This window comes from Eschrichtius robustus, chromosome 1 (genome assembly GCF_028021215.1).
Source record: "Eschrichtius robustus isolate mEscRob2 chromosome 1, mEscRob2.pri, whole genome shotgun sequence".
Lineage (NCBI taxonomy): Eukaryota > Metazoa > Chordata > Mammalia > Artiodactyla > Eschrichtiidae > Eschrichtius > Eschrichtius robustus.
Genome location: NC_090824.1, coordinates 54,537,875 through 54,554,827, shown reverse-complemented (window position 1 = coordinate 54,554,827; position 16,953 = coordinate 54,537,875). Strand labels below are relative to the sequence as shown.

The following is a 16,953-nucleotide window of genomic DNA, read 5'->3' as shown; positions in this document are numbered from 1 at the left end:
CAGATGGAGAGATATACCATGTTCTTGGATTGGAAGAATCAACATTGTGAAAATGACTCTACTACCCAAAGCAATCTACAGATTCAATGCAATCCCTATCAAATTACCAATGGCATTTTTTACAGAGCTAGAACAAATCATCTTAAAATTTGTATGGAGACACAAAAGACCCCGAATAGCCAAAGCAGTCTTGAGGGAAAAAAATGGAGCTGGAGGAATCAGACTCCCTGACTTCAGACTCTACTCCAAAGCTACAGTAATCAAGACAATATGGTACTGGCACAAAAACAGAAACATAGATCAATGGAACAAGATAGAAAGCCCAGAGATTAACCCACGCACCTATGGTCAACTAATCTATGACAAAGGAGGCAAAGATATACAATGGAGAAAAGACAGTCTCTTCAATAAGTGGTGCTGGGAAAACTGGACAGCTACATGTAAAAGAATGAAATTAGAATACTCCCTAACACCATACACAAAAATAAAGTCAAAATGGATTAGAGACCTAAATATAAGACTGGACACTATAAAACTCTTAGAGGAAAACATAGGAAGAACACTCTTTGACATAAATCACAGCAAGATCTTTTTTGATCCACCTCCTAGAGTAATGGAAATAAAAAGAAAAATAAACAAGTGGGACCTAATGAAACTTCAAAGCTTTTGCACAGCAAAGGAAACCATAAACAAGACGAAAAGACAACCCTCAGAATGGGAGAAAATATTTGCAAATGAATCAACGGACAAAGGATTAATCTCCAAAATATATAAACAGCTCATTCAGCTCAATATTAAAGAAACAAACACCCCAATCCAAAAATGGGCAGAAGACCTAAATAGACATTTCTCCAAAGAAGACATACAGACGGCCACGAAGCACATGAAAAGATGCTCAACATCACTAATTATTAGAGAAATGCAAATCAAAACTACAATGAGGTATTACCTCACTCCTGTTAGAATGGGCATCATCAGAAAATCTACAAACAACAAATGCTGGAGAGGGTGTGGAGAAAAGGGAACCCTCTTGCACTGTTGGTGGGAATGTAAATTGATACAGCCACTATGGAGAACAATATGGAGGTTCCTTAAAAAACTAAAAATAGAATTACCATATGACCCAGCAATCCCACTACTGGGCATATACCCAGAGAAAACCGTAATTCAAAAAGACATATGCACCCGAATGTTCATTGCAGCACTATTTACAATAGCCAGGTCATGGAAGCAACCTAAATGCCCATCAACAGATGAATGGATAAAGAAGTTGTGGTACATATATACAATGGAATATTACTCAGCCATAAAAAGGAACGAAATTGAGTCATTTGTTGAGACCTGGATGGATCTAGAGACTGTCATACAGAGTGAAGTAAGTCAGAAAGAGAAAAACAAATATCGTATATTAATGCATGTATGTGGAACCTAGAAAAATGGTACAGATGAGCCAGTTTGCAGGGCAGAAGTTGAGACACAGATGTAGAGAATGGACATATGGACACCAAGGGGGGAAAACTGCGGTGAGGTGGGGATGGTGGTGTGCTGAATTGGGCGATTGGGATTGACATGTATACACTGATGTGTATAAAATTGATGCCTAATAAGAACCTGCAGTATAAAAAAACAAACAAAATAACTAATACTAAACTTTCATTGGGTTATTTGTATGGAAATATGTTAATATAAATGTTTCAGACATTACATGAAATTTCTAAAAATCTTATATTTGTATTTGTATGGAAATATGTATGGAAATATGTTAATATAAATGTTTCAGACATTACATGAAATTTCTAAAAATCTTATATGTTCTGGTATAATGTTATAAGTAATAATCCTAGTTATTACTTTAAAATGTATATCTCAGAAATAATTAATTTTCTTGTCAACTGCATTATTATGAACTTTCATCAAATCTTTAACCGTGGTCATTTTTAAGTCTTTTGTCATTTACAGACAGTTCTGGGTGTACTCTGATGATTTTGCAAATATGTTCCTATAAAAGGGTTCCATCTTCAAGAAATTCATGGAAAAGACTCTGACAAGTACAGGTTTCTGGTAACTGACTGTACTGCTGAACTGAATGAATAAGCATTTTCAGAACTCTAATGAAAAACTGATGAACTCATAAAAGTGCTAACAAAAGATCAAGATGAAAAAAAAAAAATTAATTACATGGGACTGAGTGAACTGATGAGGATGAGTATAATTTTTGTGACTTTCTGTCTGAATTAAAAAAAAAAAAAAATCCCACAAGGACTCAGAGGCAAAGAATATACAAATCAATTTTCACTGCAAAGTAAAGGAGCTGTTACAGTGGAGGATTACTGGACTGAATGTCAATATTATGACATAGTATGAGTGTGTTTCATGTTTGGTAATTGCAATCATCGTTGCTTTTGTTGTGGTCATCCATGTACAATGCTTGGTGTCAGTCTATTTATCTCTTGTAAAAATAAAATACAGTGTGTGTGTGTGTGAAAAAAAAAATAAAAAAAAAAAGAAAGATAACATGCACCCCTGTGTTCATAGCAGCATTATTCACAATAGCCAAGACATGGAAGCAACCTAAATGTCCATCGACAGATGAATGATAAAGAAGATATGGTGCATATACACAATGGAATACTACTCAGCCATGAAAAGAATGAAATAATGCCATTTGCAGCAATATGGATGGACCTAGAGACTGTCATACAGAGTGGAGTTAAGTCAGAAAGAGAAAGACAAATACCATATGATATCACTTATATGTGGAATCTAAAATATGACACAAATGAACCTATCTACCAAACAGAAACAGACTCACAGACATAGAGAATAGACTTGTGGTTGCCAAAGGGGAGAGGGGGTGCGGGAGGGATGGATTGGGAGTTTGGGATTAGCAGATGCAAACTATTATATATAGAATGGATAAACAACAAAGCCCTACTGTATAGCACCGGGAACTATATTCAATATCCTGTGATAAACCATAATGGAAAAGAATGTGAAAAAGAATATATATATGTATAACTGAATCACTTTGCTGTACAGCAGAAATTAACATTGTAAATCAACTATACTTTAATAAAATAAATTTTAAAAAATTAAAAAAATTATATGCTCAATATACTTTCACCTGCACTAAATACTAAATTAAAAATAAAAAATAATTTGTGGATTGCTAGGGAAAAATTATGTTTTTGCTGAATAAATGCAAATTAAAATTTCACGAAGCTTCATGAGAGTACTAAGTGCTTTTTTTTTTCAGTCATGATCATCTGGCGTCTATCTCTCACACCCCATGGAAATTGCTCTTAAGATCAGCACTGGCCTGCTTAATTGCCAAATGAATAGCCTATTTTCAGGCCTCATTTTTACCATTTTCCATTTTTTTCTCTGTTATATGACTGTTGGCCACCCATATGTTTTCTTAATTTTATTTATTTATATTTCAAAATAATGCTTATATTCAAATCGTGTAAAATTCAAAAAAGTCTTCCTCTTATTTGTCCCAAGCTATCTTAGTTCTTCTCCCTAAGGATCACCAATGTTTTCAGTTGCTTATGTATCCCTTCAGAGATATTTAATCACATAAAAGCAATTACGTGATTTTAATCACATAAAAGCAATATATTTAATCACATAAAAGCAATTATATTTTATATTTAATCACATAAAAGCAATCACAAGTATATACACACACACACAGTCCCGATTTACACAAATGGTAACACATAATTAACCACATGTAACTTTTTGCATTTAATATACCTTGGACATTTTACCATAAGTACATAAAGAATTTCTTCATTAATTTCTATGGCTACATAATGTATCAGAATTTATTTGATTAGTCCCTAATTGATGGACATTTGTTTCCAGTCTTTTGTCATTATAAGCAATACTGCAATGAATTAGTTGTACACTAACAATTCTCGAAGTAGGACTGCTAAGTCAAAGAGCATATGCATTTATAATTTTGATAGATATCAACAAATTACTGCCTGCAGAGACTGAACTAATTTACCTTCTCACTAGGAATGCATGAGAATGGCTTTCCTTTTCTTGTTTATTTGTAGGAGTGTTATAACAGGGAAATTAGCCTTTTTCCTGTGATGAGTCCCACAAATTCTTTCCTCAGACTGTCATTTGTCTTTTGATTGTTTATGGTGGTTGGTACCAGGTAAAATGTTTTATTTTCTGTATGGTTGACTTTATCATACTTTTTGTTAGTGGCTTCTGGTTCTTCTGAGGTTATAAAATAATTCTCTAGGGTGTTTTTAAGGTATATTTTATAGTTTAATTCTTTACAGGCAAAACTTTGACCCATTTGGAATTTATCCTAATGTAAAGTGTCACTTGTGTACTGACCCTATTGAATAACACCCCTCCTTGTGGAAACTGTCCATCCTTGACTTCTAGGAACTATTCTTTCATGATTTTTTAAAAATAATGATGACTCCTTTCATTACTGACATCTACTCTCTTCAACTCATGGAATGTTAAAAGTTGATGCAGAGCATTACAGTATCATATGCACAAATACTTACCTATTTATAGAGGCTAGCATGCCAGGACTGACATGCTGACACTGAGGAGTTTTTGCCAGTGGAAAGATTACCGATGATGGAGTTGTTGGATTTCTGTCCATATTTGGCAGAACATCATCCTCTTCTTGACTGTCCCGGAAACTTGGTAACTAGAAAGCAAATACATATTACTGACAGGCACTCCTAAAAACGGAATTCCTCATTATCACAAATTGTTTTTCTGGGGGGATGATAAGTTGTTTTCTGTCTTATAATTTCACAACTGAGTAACTAAAAATATTAGTAGGTAGAGAACAGAGACTTGGCCTCTAAAAAACTCAGTTTCTGTTGTGTAAAACAGAGATAATGGACACACATTTCTAGCACTGTGTAGACTGGGATCAGCAAATGTTTTCTGTAAAGAGTCAGATAGAAAATATTTTAGGTTTTGTGGTCCATACAGTCTCTATTCCAACTACTCAACTCTGCTGTTGAAGCAGGAAAACAGCCATAGCTAACATGTCTGTGTTACAATAAAATATTATTTACAAAAAAAGGTGATATGCCAGATTTGGCCTATGCACCAAGTATGCTGACCTCTGTGTAGACAGAACAAAACGAAACTGTAATTGATTTACTATTATGCTTGGTACTAAATAGACACTCAAGCAGTATTAAACTTTTTGTGTGCATATATTTCCAATAAACAGCAATTCAATCCTTAATTAAGATTTTACTTACCTTTATATTAAAACCTTAGAAAAAGTGGACTTCTGCCACAGAAAATGAACTAATTCACTGCTTTCTATTTCTGTTGCTTTTAAAATGTTGCTACTGTTGCATTTAGGCCAAAACATATATAGAACCTGAAATGATGGGGGGATAATATAAAGGGTACAATGCCTAAAGGACCATGGTTTTTGTGCAGAGAACACAGTAAGAGTCTCAGATGGCTCCCTTAAAATACTTCCCTTCATAACCTGTGTAGGCAAAAAGAGAGCCCAGATAATGATGTTATTACTAAATTCTTAAAGCACTGTGTAGCCTTTTAAAATTGGAGATGATTTAACAACATTGTGAAATGGGTAGATGAAAAAAATTACCCTTAAGTGTAGCTCACTAAAACAAATCTCAGTTTTTATGCTTAAAAGTCCAGTTGTCTATATCCATCCATTTTTGCATTACTTTAATCTTAATATTCTTAACATTTATATTTAGAGTCTAGAAAGTCTCAGATTTGCACTTAATATTTGCACTATATTTAACTGTGTTTATGAAGTACATCCTTACTGGATATATAGATTGTTTCCAGTTTTTTGCTGTGAAGATAAACGTACAAGGAGTATCTTTGTGAAGATTTTTGCCTTCTTTTGAATTTCTTAGGATAAACTCCCATGAATAGATATAATCTTTATGGCTCTCATATATTGCCATAATGCTTTCCAAAAGGTAAGATTAAATTATGTATACACTGACATATGACTATATCAACATGCCTACTGCTTTTTGTTAGTGAATATTTTAACTTATTTTTTTAAAAGATTCTGTAATTTAGAAGGTATACATATAATTTACTTTGTTTTCCTTTGATAGCTAGTTAAAATGACCCTAAGTGTTCATTCAGCCTTTTGAATTTTTTCTTGCCTGCTTTTTTCCTGTGAGCTTGATACTTTTTATTATTCCAGTAACATCTGAATGAGTTCTTCATATTTACATATTATTATCTTTATCTGTTGCAAATATTTTATCCCAGTCACTGAAGTTTTTAGTTTTGTGATTTTTCATACTACAAAAATTCTTGTATACATTCAAATCTGTCAATCTTTTGCTGTCACTTAATCCCTCCTCCCAATTTACTATGCAGTAGGTAATAATCTTTTCTTATCATCCCCCTTTTTAAGTTTGCCTCACTGCATATGAATTTTAAATATATATGTTTGGTCTATCTCTGGATTTTCTATTTGGTTCTACAACCATTACTTCTGAACCCCACTGAAGGGGAGACTCTGGCCACTGATGAGAATGGCATCAGACTGCTTCTTATACTATACTATACTTTACTATGCTATACTGTGGCATATCAGTGAGGGCTATCAATCCTTGGCCTAAATATTAGGGATGAACACTAACCATACATAAAATGAAAGATACAAAAGTCAATATAAAGAAAACAATGATTTCATACATTTAAGATGCTTACCAGTACTCTTTGATGCTGCAAAGGTGTTGTACTGAAAAAATCATCATGGTCATCCTTTGGCAACTGTTCCAGAAAATCCCTCATCTGCTGCTTCCTTTTAAGAGTTCCCACTTTGGCAGTTATCTTAATAGTCTGTTTCTTATCAGAATCACTGATCTTGCCTTAAGAGTCAGCAAAACATTTTGATAAGGATTTAGTCATTTATAGTAACTGCTCTATAAAGTGAAAAGCCTTTGTAAATTCTGAATTGTGTATTCACATTAAATAAACTCAGCCTCTGTTGTTAATATTTCCAAGCCTCCGATACAACAAATGATTCTTTCTACACTGGGATCTGCACAATGTGATTAGATTACAAGACTACTCAGGAAGAAATTACATTAGGATTAGGTAGCGTGAGGTTGAAAAGGTTCTTTACCTGTGAGAGAGGTTACCTCTCACACTTCTCTTGCTGACTACCTAACTTATTGATTTTGCTAAAATATAAACCTTATTGAATTAGGACAGGGATACTGAATATTCCCTAAAGCCTGGTACAGGACTTCTCTGGCAGAAACCCTGGCCAGGAGTGTGTACTCCTGGGAACTATAAAAACTAAACTTATTCTGAGTTTTCTTATGAATTACTAGGGGGCCCTACCCAAGTGGCCTCAAATTAACTTAGACCCTTAGAACAATAATCCAGTTATTGAAATCTCTGGATCCAACTGCAGATTTCCTAGAAAAAACTCAAAGCACAAGTCTGCTAAGGCTACTATTGATGTAAGTAAGTAGCTAGGTTAGCTTAAAAATTAAACAAATGATCCTTGGAGTTCTTCCTAGCTTTAAAATTTTAAAAACAAAAACAAAAAATACCTATAATAAAACACTTTGATAAATAGAAAATACATCTAATGAGTGATCAGAAATCAGTACTGATCAGGAAACTTGCACAAGCCTTTTAGATAGCCTCATCCACCAGAGGGCAGACAGCAGAAGCAAGAAGAACTACAATCCTACAGCCTGTAGAACAAAAACCACATTCACAGAAAGATAGACAAGATGAAAAGGCAGAGGGCTATGTACCAGATGAAGGAACAAGATAAAACCTTAGAAAAACAACTAAATGAAGTGGAGATAGGCAACCTTCCAGAAAAAGAATTCAGAAAAACGATACTGAAGATGATCCAGGACCTCGGAAAAAGAATGGAGGCAAAGATGTAGAAGATGCAAGAAATGTTTAACAAAGATCTAGAAGAATTAAAGAACAAACAAACAGAGATGAACAACACAATAACTGAAATGAAAAATACACTAGAAGGAATCAATAGCAGAATAACTGAGGCAGAAGAACGGATAAGTGACCTGGCAGACAGAATGGTGGAATTCACTGCTGTGGAACAGAATAAAGAAAAAAGAATGAAAAGAAATGAAGACAGCCTAAGAGACCTCTGGGACAACATTAAACGCAACAACATTCGCATTATAGGGGTCCCAGAAGGAGAAGAGAGAAAGGACCCGAGAAAATATTTGAAGAGATTATAGTCGAAAACTTCCCTAACATGGGAAAGGAAATAGCCACCCAAGTCCAGGAAGGGCAGAGAGTCCCATACAGGATAAACCCAAGGAGAAACACACTGAGACACATAGTAATCAAATTGGCAAAAATTTAAGACAAAGAAAAATTATTGAAATCAGCAAGGGAAAAGTGACAAATAACATACAAGGGAACTCCCATAAGGTTAACAGCTGATTTCTCAGCAGAAACTCTACAAGCCAGAAGGGAGTGGCATGATATACTTAAATTAAAGTGATGAAAGGGAAGAACCTACAACCCAAGATTACTCTACCCGGCAGGGATCTCATTCAGATTCGATGGAGAAATCAAAAACTTTACAAGCAAGCAAAAGCTAAAAGAATTCAGCACCACCAAACCAGCTCTACAACAAATGCTAAAGGAACTTCTCTAAGTGGGAAACACAAGAGAAGAAAAGGACCTACAAAAACAAACCCAAAACAATTAAGAAAATGGTCATAGGAACATACATAGATAATTACCTTAAACGTAAATGGATTAAATGCTCCAACCAAAAGACACAAGCTTGCTGAATGGATTCAAAACCAAGACCCATCTATATGCTGTCTACAAGAGACCCACTTCAGACCAAGGGACACATTCAGACTGAAAGTGAGGGGATGGAAAAAGATATTCCATGCAAATGGAAATCAAAAGAAAGCTGGAGTAGCAATACTCATATCAGACAAAATAGACTTTAAAACAAAGAATGTTACAAGAGACAAGGAAGGACACTACATAATCATCAAGGGATCAATCCAAGAAGAAGGTATAACAATTATAAATATATATGCACTCAACATAGGAGCGCCTCAATACATAAGGCAACTGCTAACAGCTTTAAAAGAGGAAATCGACAGTAACACAATAATAGTGGGGGACTTTAACACCTCACTTACACCAATGGACAGATCATCTAAAATGAAAATAAATAAGGAAACAGAAGCTTTAAATGACACAATAGACCAGATAGATTTAATTGATATTTATAGGACATTCCATCCAGAAACAACAGATTACACTTTCTTCTCAAGTGCGCACGGAACATTCTCCAGGATAGATCACATCTTGGGTCACAAATCAAGCCTCAGTAAATTTAAGAAAATTGAAATCATATCAAGCATCTTTTCTGACCACAACGTTATGAGATTAGAAATGAATTACAGGGAAAAAAATGTGAAAAGCACAAACACATGGAGGCTAAACAATACGGTACTAAATAACCAAGAGATCACTGAAGAAATCAAAGAGGAAATCAAAAAATACCTAGAGACAAATGATAATGAAAACACGATGATCCAACACCTATGGGATGAAGCAAAAGCAGTTCTAAGAAGGAAGTTTATAGCTATACAAGCCTACCTGAAGAAACAAGAAAAATCTCAAATAAACAATCTAACCTTACACCTAAAGGAACTAGAGAAAGAAGAACAAACAAAACCCAAAGTTAGCAGAAGGAAAGAAATCATAAAGATCAGAGCAGATATAAATGAAATAGAAACAAAGAAAATAATAGCAATGATCAATAAAACTAAAAGCTGGTTCTTTGAGAAGATAAACAAAATTGATAAACCATTAGCCATTAACCATTTTTCATCAAGAAAAAGAGGGAGAGGACTCAAATCAATAAAATTAGAAATGAAAAAGGAGAAGTTACAACAGACACCGCAGAAATACAAAGCATCCTAAGAGACTACTACAAGCAACTCTATGCCAATAAAATGGACAACCTGGAAGAAATGGACAACTTCTTAGAAAGGTATAACCTTCCAAGACTGAACCAGGAAGAAACAGAAAATATGAACAGACCAATCACAAGTAATGAAATTGAAACTGTGATTAAAAATCTTCCAACAAACAAAAGTCCAGGACCAGATGGCTTCACAGGTGAATTCTATCAAACATTTAGAGAAGAGCTAACACCCATCCTTCTCAAACTCTTCCAAAAAATTGCAGAGGAAGGAACACTCCCAAACTCATTCTATGAGGCCACCATCACCCTGATACCAAAACCAGACAAAGATACTACAAAAAAAAGAAAATTACAGACCAATATCACTGATGAATATAGATGCAAAAATCCTCAACAAAATACTAGCAAACAGAATCCAACAACACATTGAAAGGATCGTACACCACGATCAAGTGGGATTTATCCCAGGGATGCAAGGATTCTTCAATATACGCAAATCAATCAATGTGATACACCATATTAACAAATTGAAGAATAAAAACCATATGATCATCTCAATAGATGCAGAAAAAGCTTTTGACAAAATTCAACACCCATTTATGATAAAAACTCTCCAGAAAGTGGGCATAGAGGGAAACTACCTCAACATAATAAAGGCCATATATGACAAACCCACAGGAAACATCATTCTCAATGGTGAAAAACTGAAAGCATTTCCTCTAAGATCAGGAACGAGACAAGGATGTCCACTCTCGCCACTATTATTCAACATAGTTTTGGAAGTCCTAGCCATGGCAATCAGAGAAGAAAAAGAAATAAAAGGAATCCAAATTGGAAAAGAAGAAGTAAAACGGTCATTGTTTGACGATGACATGATACTATACCTAGAGAATCCTAAAGATGCCACCAGAAAACTACTAGAGCTAATCAATGAATTTGGTAAAGTTGCAGGATACAAAATTAATGCACAGAAATCTCTTGCATTCCCATACACTAATGATGAAAAATCTGAAAGAGAAATTAAGGAAACACTCCCATTACTATTGCAACAAAAAGAATAAAATACCGAGGAATAAACCTAGTTAGGGAGACAAAAGACCTGTATGCAGAAAAGTATAAGACACTGATGAAAGAAATTAAAGATGATACAAACAGATGGAGAGATATACCCTGTTCTTGGATTGGAAGAATCAATATTGTGAAAATGACTATACTACCCAAAGCAATCTACAGATTCAATGCAATGCCTATCAAATTACCAATGGCATTTTCCACAGAACTACAACAAAAAATCTTAAAATTTGTATGGAGACACAAAAGACCCCCAATAGCCGAAGCAGTCTTGAGGGAAAAAAACGGAGCTGGAGGAATCAGAGTCCCTGACTTCAGACTATACTACAAAGCTACAGTAATCAAGACAATACAGTAGGGGCATAAAAACAGAAATACAGATCAATGGAACAGGATAGAAAGCACAGAGATAAACCCATGCACCTATGGTCAACTAATCTATGACAAAGGAGGCAAAGGATATACAATGGAGAAAAGACAGCCTCTTTAATAAGTGGTGCTGGGAAAACTGGACAGCTACATGTACAAGAATGAAATTAGAACACTACCTAATACCATACACAAAAAAAAAACTCAAAATAGATTAGAGACCTAAATGTAAGACTAGACAGTATGAAACTCTTAGAGGAAAACATAGGAAGAACACTCTTTGACATAAATCACAGCAAGATGTTTTTTGATCCACCTCCTAGAGTAATGGAAATAAAAACAAAAATAAACAAATGGGACCTAATGAAACTTAAAAGCTTTTGCTAAGTAAAGGAAACTACAAACAAGACGAAAAGAGAACCCTCAGAATGGGAAATATATTTGCAAATGAATCAACGGACAAAGGATTAATCTCCAAAATACATAAACAGCTCGTGCAGCTCAATATTAAAAAACAAACAACCCAATCAAAAAATGGGCAGAAGACCTAAACAGACATTTCTCCAAAGAGGACATACAGATGGCCAAGAAGCACATGAAAAGCTGCTCAACATCACTAATTATTAGAGAAATGCAAATCAAAACTACAATGAGGTATTACCTCACACCAGTCAGAATGGGCCTCATCAGAAAATCTACAAACAAATGCTGGAGAGGGTGTGGAGAAAAGGGAACCCTCTTGCACTGTTGGTGGGAATGTAAATTGACACAGCCACTATGGAGAACAGTATGGAGGTTCCTTAAAAAACTAAAAATAGAATTACCACATGACCCAGCAATCCCACTACTGGGCATATACCCAGAGGAAACCATAATTCAAAAAGACACATGCACCCCAATGTTCACTGCAGCACTATTTACAATAGCCAGGTCATGGAAACAACCTAAATGCCCCTCGACAGACGAATGATTAAAGAAGATGTGGTACATATATACAATGGATATTACTCAGCCATAAAAAGGAACGAAATCGGGTCATTTGTAGAGACGTGGATGAATCTACAGGCTGTCATACAGAGTGAAGTAAGTCAGAAAGAGAAAAACAAATATCGCATATTAACACATATATGTGGAACTTAGAAAAATGGTACAGATGAACCAGTTTGCAGGGCAGAAATTGAGACACAGATGTAGAGAACAAACGTACGGACACCAAGGGGGGAAAGCAGCGGCGGGTGGGGGTGGTGGTGTGATGAATTGGGAGATTGGGATTGACATGTATACACTGATGTGTATAAAATGGATGACTAATAATAACCTGCTGTATAAAAAAATAAATAAAATAAAATTCAAAATAAAGAAATCGATACTGAGAACTAGGAAAAAACTATTTCTTACGAAGGTTACCTTTGGGGTTGACTGGCTTTTTCTTGGTGACATGTTTCTGAGATCTTTTTCCTCGGGGATCTTCCATGTATTTCCTCTGGCATTCATCAGCAGATCGAGAACCTACAGCCATAGCCACCCCTGACCAGAAACCAGGTTTGTGCTTTGGAAGAGATGCAAAAGCACTATGGAAGACCAAAAACAGTTAAAGAACAAGAAATTCAACTCAGTAAAAAAATAACCTTCTGAAGGCATACCACTAAATCAAGGAGAATTACTGAGCTGAAGGAATTTTATCAAAATCATTCTAGATAACTATTTAGGAAGAAGATAGTATTCTCTCCACTTAATAACTTACTCTAATGCTTAAAATACAAAGACATAAGTGTACATATCTAGTAGATGCCTTCTATTTTGTTGTAGTCTATTAAACCTGAAAAACCATGCCCAATCTTTCAACATTTTTTCCTAAGTCCAACTAATCAGTGATTAGATTTCTGGGGGGACTCTAGCATGACTAACTTTTCTATACTGCTGCACAAATCTTACTGGTGCTAACTATATTGGAAGACAAGCTCCTAGTTTCTATATATTCCATGTTACAAACTCTTATTAAAAAGTGTTACGCTTGCTTTCATTCTATTATAATTTATAGAACACAGTATTTTAGATATAATACTTAATTGAGGGAAATGAAAATTGAAATAGAAAAAAACTAAGTCAATATAAGGTAATTCCCCAATTTAACAAACAAGTTACATTCTAAAATCTCACTGCAAATGATTACAGTTAGTCCCCTACATATGAACGAGTTCCGTTCCAAGACTGCATTTTTAAGTCTAATTTGTTGGTAAGTCCAACAAAGTTAGCCTAGGTATCCAACTAACACAATTGGCTATATAGTACTGTACTGTAATAGGCTTATAATACTTTTCACACAAATAGTACATAAAAAACAAACACAAAAAATAAAGAAAACATTTTTACTCTTACGCTAAAGTACCTTGAAAAGCAGTAGTACTAGCTACATCACCACTGCTTTTACGCTTGCTTCCGGACATCCTGGGCTTGAAATAAAGATACTGTACTACTGTACTCGATACAGTACTGTACAGTAAAGCACACAAAAGCACAACTACTTGTAAAGGATGCACACATGTGACAGTATACACCAGACATGTGAACTAACTTATGTGACTGGACATGTGAACACATGTTCGCATCTTCGAAAGTTCACAACTTGAAGGTTCGGATGTAGGGGACTTACTGTATTTAGAACCTGGTATACATATTACTGCCCTCCCCCTCCAAGAGATTTTATATATTGTGGTTAGGCTGATAGTCCTGCCAGAAAAGATCTATTTAACTCACCAATTAACCTATGCAGTGTTATGCTGGTAAATTTTTAACAACTAGTTCTCTGGGGTTAAAAAGCCCTGATTTGTAGTGTTTGTCAATTTCCATATTGTAAATACTCCTATTGTGGCTGATTTCAAGTTACCAACATGGAGTAAGAAATGTGCAACAGCACATAATTATATAGAATTTCCACTACACAGATATGACAGATGTAAAGAACCTCAAGGGCACAGATAATAAAATATAGTAAAATAATTAGGAAGTGATGAGTTTAGAGTTTTAGTTTGTTTCTAATAAATTTATTTAACCTTTAGTTTATATAATTTAATTTTTAATAATGATTCTGAAACATTTAATTTATAAAATTCCTGAAAATTTAAGAATCAACTTTTGTGAATAGATATGATCTAACTACAGAATACCACTCACTCGATGCATAAAAGGAGAACAAATAGTTTTGGGCATTGAACACTTAACAAATGTTCTACTCTTGCATAACTAATCATTCCACATGTGTTCTAAAGTGGAGAACTATAGGGAGGGGTCTCAAGCTTCCCTATCTGTGTACCTAGCTAACATGCAAGTCTATGATTGCCTAAAAGGACTATTTTGTCATAATAAAAATACTTAATGCACTTAATAAGAAATTAGTCTGTAATGAACACATCTCCTCTAGTTAATCCCAGATAATTTAAAAAGGCAAATGTAATCATATCACTGCAGTCCTACTTAAAAATCACTTCATCATTTTTAAGCATAAAAACCGAAATATGACCTATGTTCTTCCTTGCCTGTCTATTCTCATCCTTTACTGCTCTTCCCTCACTTTCTGTATGCCAGTCATTTTGGCCTTTAGTATTTTTAAATATGCTCTCTTACTTTCTACTTTTACATACACTGTTTTAATTTAAAACGTACTTATCATGAATCTTTGGCTTAAATACTTATTTAACCTTCAAATCTTAGTTCTAGTATCTGCCTAAACTAAGTCAGATTTCCCTAATACTGTCATAAACTTCTTACAGGGATTATTTGCTAAGTATCTACCTACTAGGTTATAAGCATGATGGGGGTTACAAAACAGTGGGCTGCAACCAAGAATCACTTAAGGAGCTTATAGCAAAATGCAAGCAAGCAAGTAAAATAAGCAAACAGATTCATAGACTCTATCCCTGAAGATTTCAATACAGTAGGTCTGGGGCAGCAATCCTTTGCATTTTCCAAAAGCTCCTCATGTGATTATTTTGCTTTGAAGTCAGCATTAGAATTGCTTTATGTTGTTTGTAAGAAAGAGGCATTACATCTAACTGAGTGGAAAGTACGAATAGGTGATAACAAGGAAATGTTACAGGGAGGAGGTGACATGTGAGATAAAATTTGAAGGATGGATAAAAATATAACAGGTGAAAATGAGGCCACAATATTGGCAAAGAAATGAAGACAAGGAAGAACTACATATGGTTAGGGAATGATAAATAGTTCATATTTATAGTACAGTAAATTTCAAAGAAATGGCTGCAGGTCAAAGCTGTAAAAAACTAGAGAAGCATAACCCAAACCCAAACCTGCCATACCTGAATATTTTAATAGTATGCAGTCTAGGCACTTTTTAAACATTTTAAGTAAAATTGTCTTTTTGGGTATGGGTCTATGAATCTTAACAGATATATAACAGAACAGATGGAACAGTTCCATCAGACCGAAAAAAACTCCCAGTGCTACCCCTCTGTGGTCCACCACTATAACCACTGGAAATCCCTGATCCATTTTCTTTCTTTTTAGTTTTGTCTTCTCCAGAACATAATATAATTGGAATCATATAGTATGTAACCTTTTGGGCTAGCATTTTTCACTCAGCATAATACCTCTGAAATTCATTCAGGTGGTTACAAGTATCAATAGTTCTTCCTTTTTATTACTCAGTAGTCCATTCACTATAAGATCATACCACAATTTCATTTATGAAGAAAGTATCATGAAAATCAGGCAGAGAAATGAGCTACGTAAAACCAAACTGTAACGTTGTTTATGAACTTCTGGGCTCACACTGCAAATTTTGATATATTTTCTTTGTTGTTCAGTTCAGAATATTTTCCCTTGAAACTTCCTCTTTGACCCATGGATTATTTATAGGTGTGTTATTTTTCAACCACTTGGAATTTTTTGTTTTGTTTTATTTTTACTGACTTGTAGTTTAATTCAATTATGGCCAGAGAACACCCTTTATATAACTTCAGTTATAGTCAATTCATTAAGATTTGTTTTATGACCTAGTAAATGTTCTTTCTTAGTGAATGATCCACCTATCCTTAGAAATAATGTGTTTTTTCCCTGTTGGGTACACTATTCCAAAATGTCAGCTAGCACATTTGGTTGATGGTGTTGTTCAGTTCTTGTATACCCTTACTAATTATCTGTCTACCACTGCCATCAATTACCAAGAGAAGAACACTGAAGTCTCCAACTATAATTGTGGATTTGACTCTTTTCAGTTCAGTACTTTCCTTTTAGTTGTCAGATTTTGATTCATGTATTTTGAGGTTTTGTTCTCAGGTGCATACACATTTAGGATTGTTAAGTCTTCCTGGTGAAATGGCACTTCTATCGTTTTGTAATGTCCTTCTTTATCCTCGATATTTTCTTCATACTGAAATCTTTGATTAGTATTAGTATAGCCACTCCAGTTATCTATTGAGTTTGCATGGTATGTACCTATCCTTTCACTTTTAACTTCCCTATGTCCTATTTGAAGTGAGTTTCCTTTATACAACACAGTGGGATCATGTTTTTAAATTCATTCTAAC

At 34.6% G+C, this 16,953-nt stretch overlaps 1 protein-coding gene across 2 annotated transcripts in view; it reads right to left on the bottom strand.

Annotated features, from left to right (window-relative positions):
• The window catches only part of MIS18BP1 (MIS18 binding protein 1), a 64,089-nt gene that overhangs the window by 10,269 nt on the left and 36,867 nt on the right, over positions 1 to 16,953 (bottom strand). For both annotated transcript variants that reach the window (XM_068545725.1, XM_068545731.1), the window contains exons 10-12: positions 12,812 to 12,975; positions 6,718 to 6,878; positions 4,539 to 4,687 (exon numbers count right to left, since the gene is read on the bottom strand). In XM_068545725.1, coding sequence (XP_068401826.1) covers positions 4,539 to 4,687; positions 6,718 to 6,878; positions 12,812 to 12,975 — 474 coding nt within the window. The remainder of the gene's footprint in view (positions 1 to 4,538; positions 4,688 to 6,717; positions 6,879 to 12,811; positions 12,976 to 16,953) is intronic.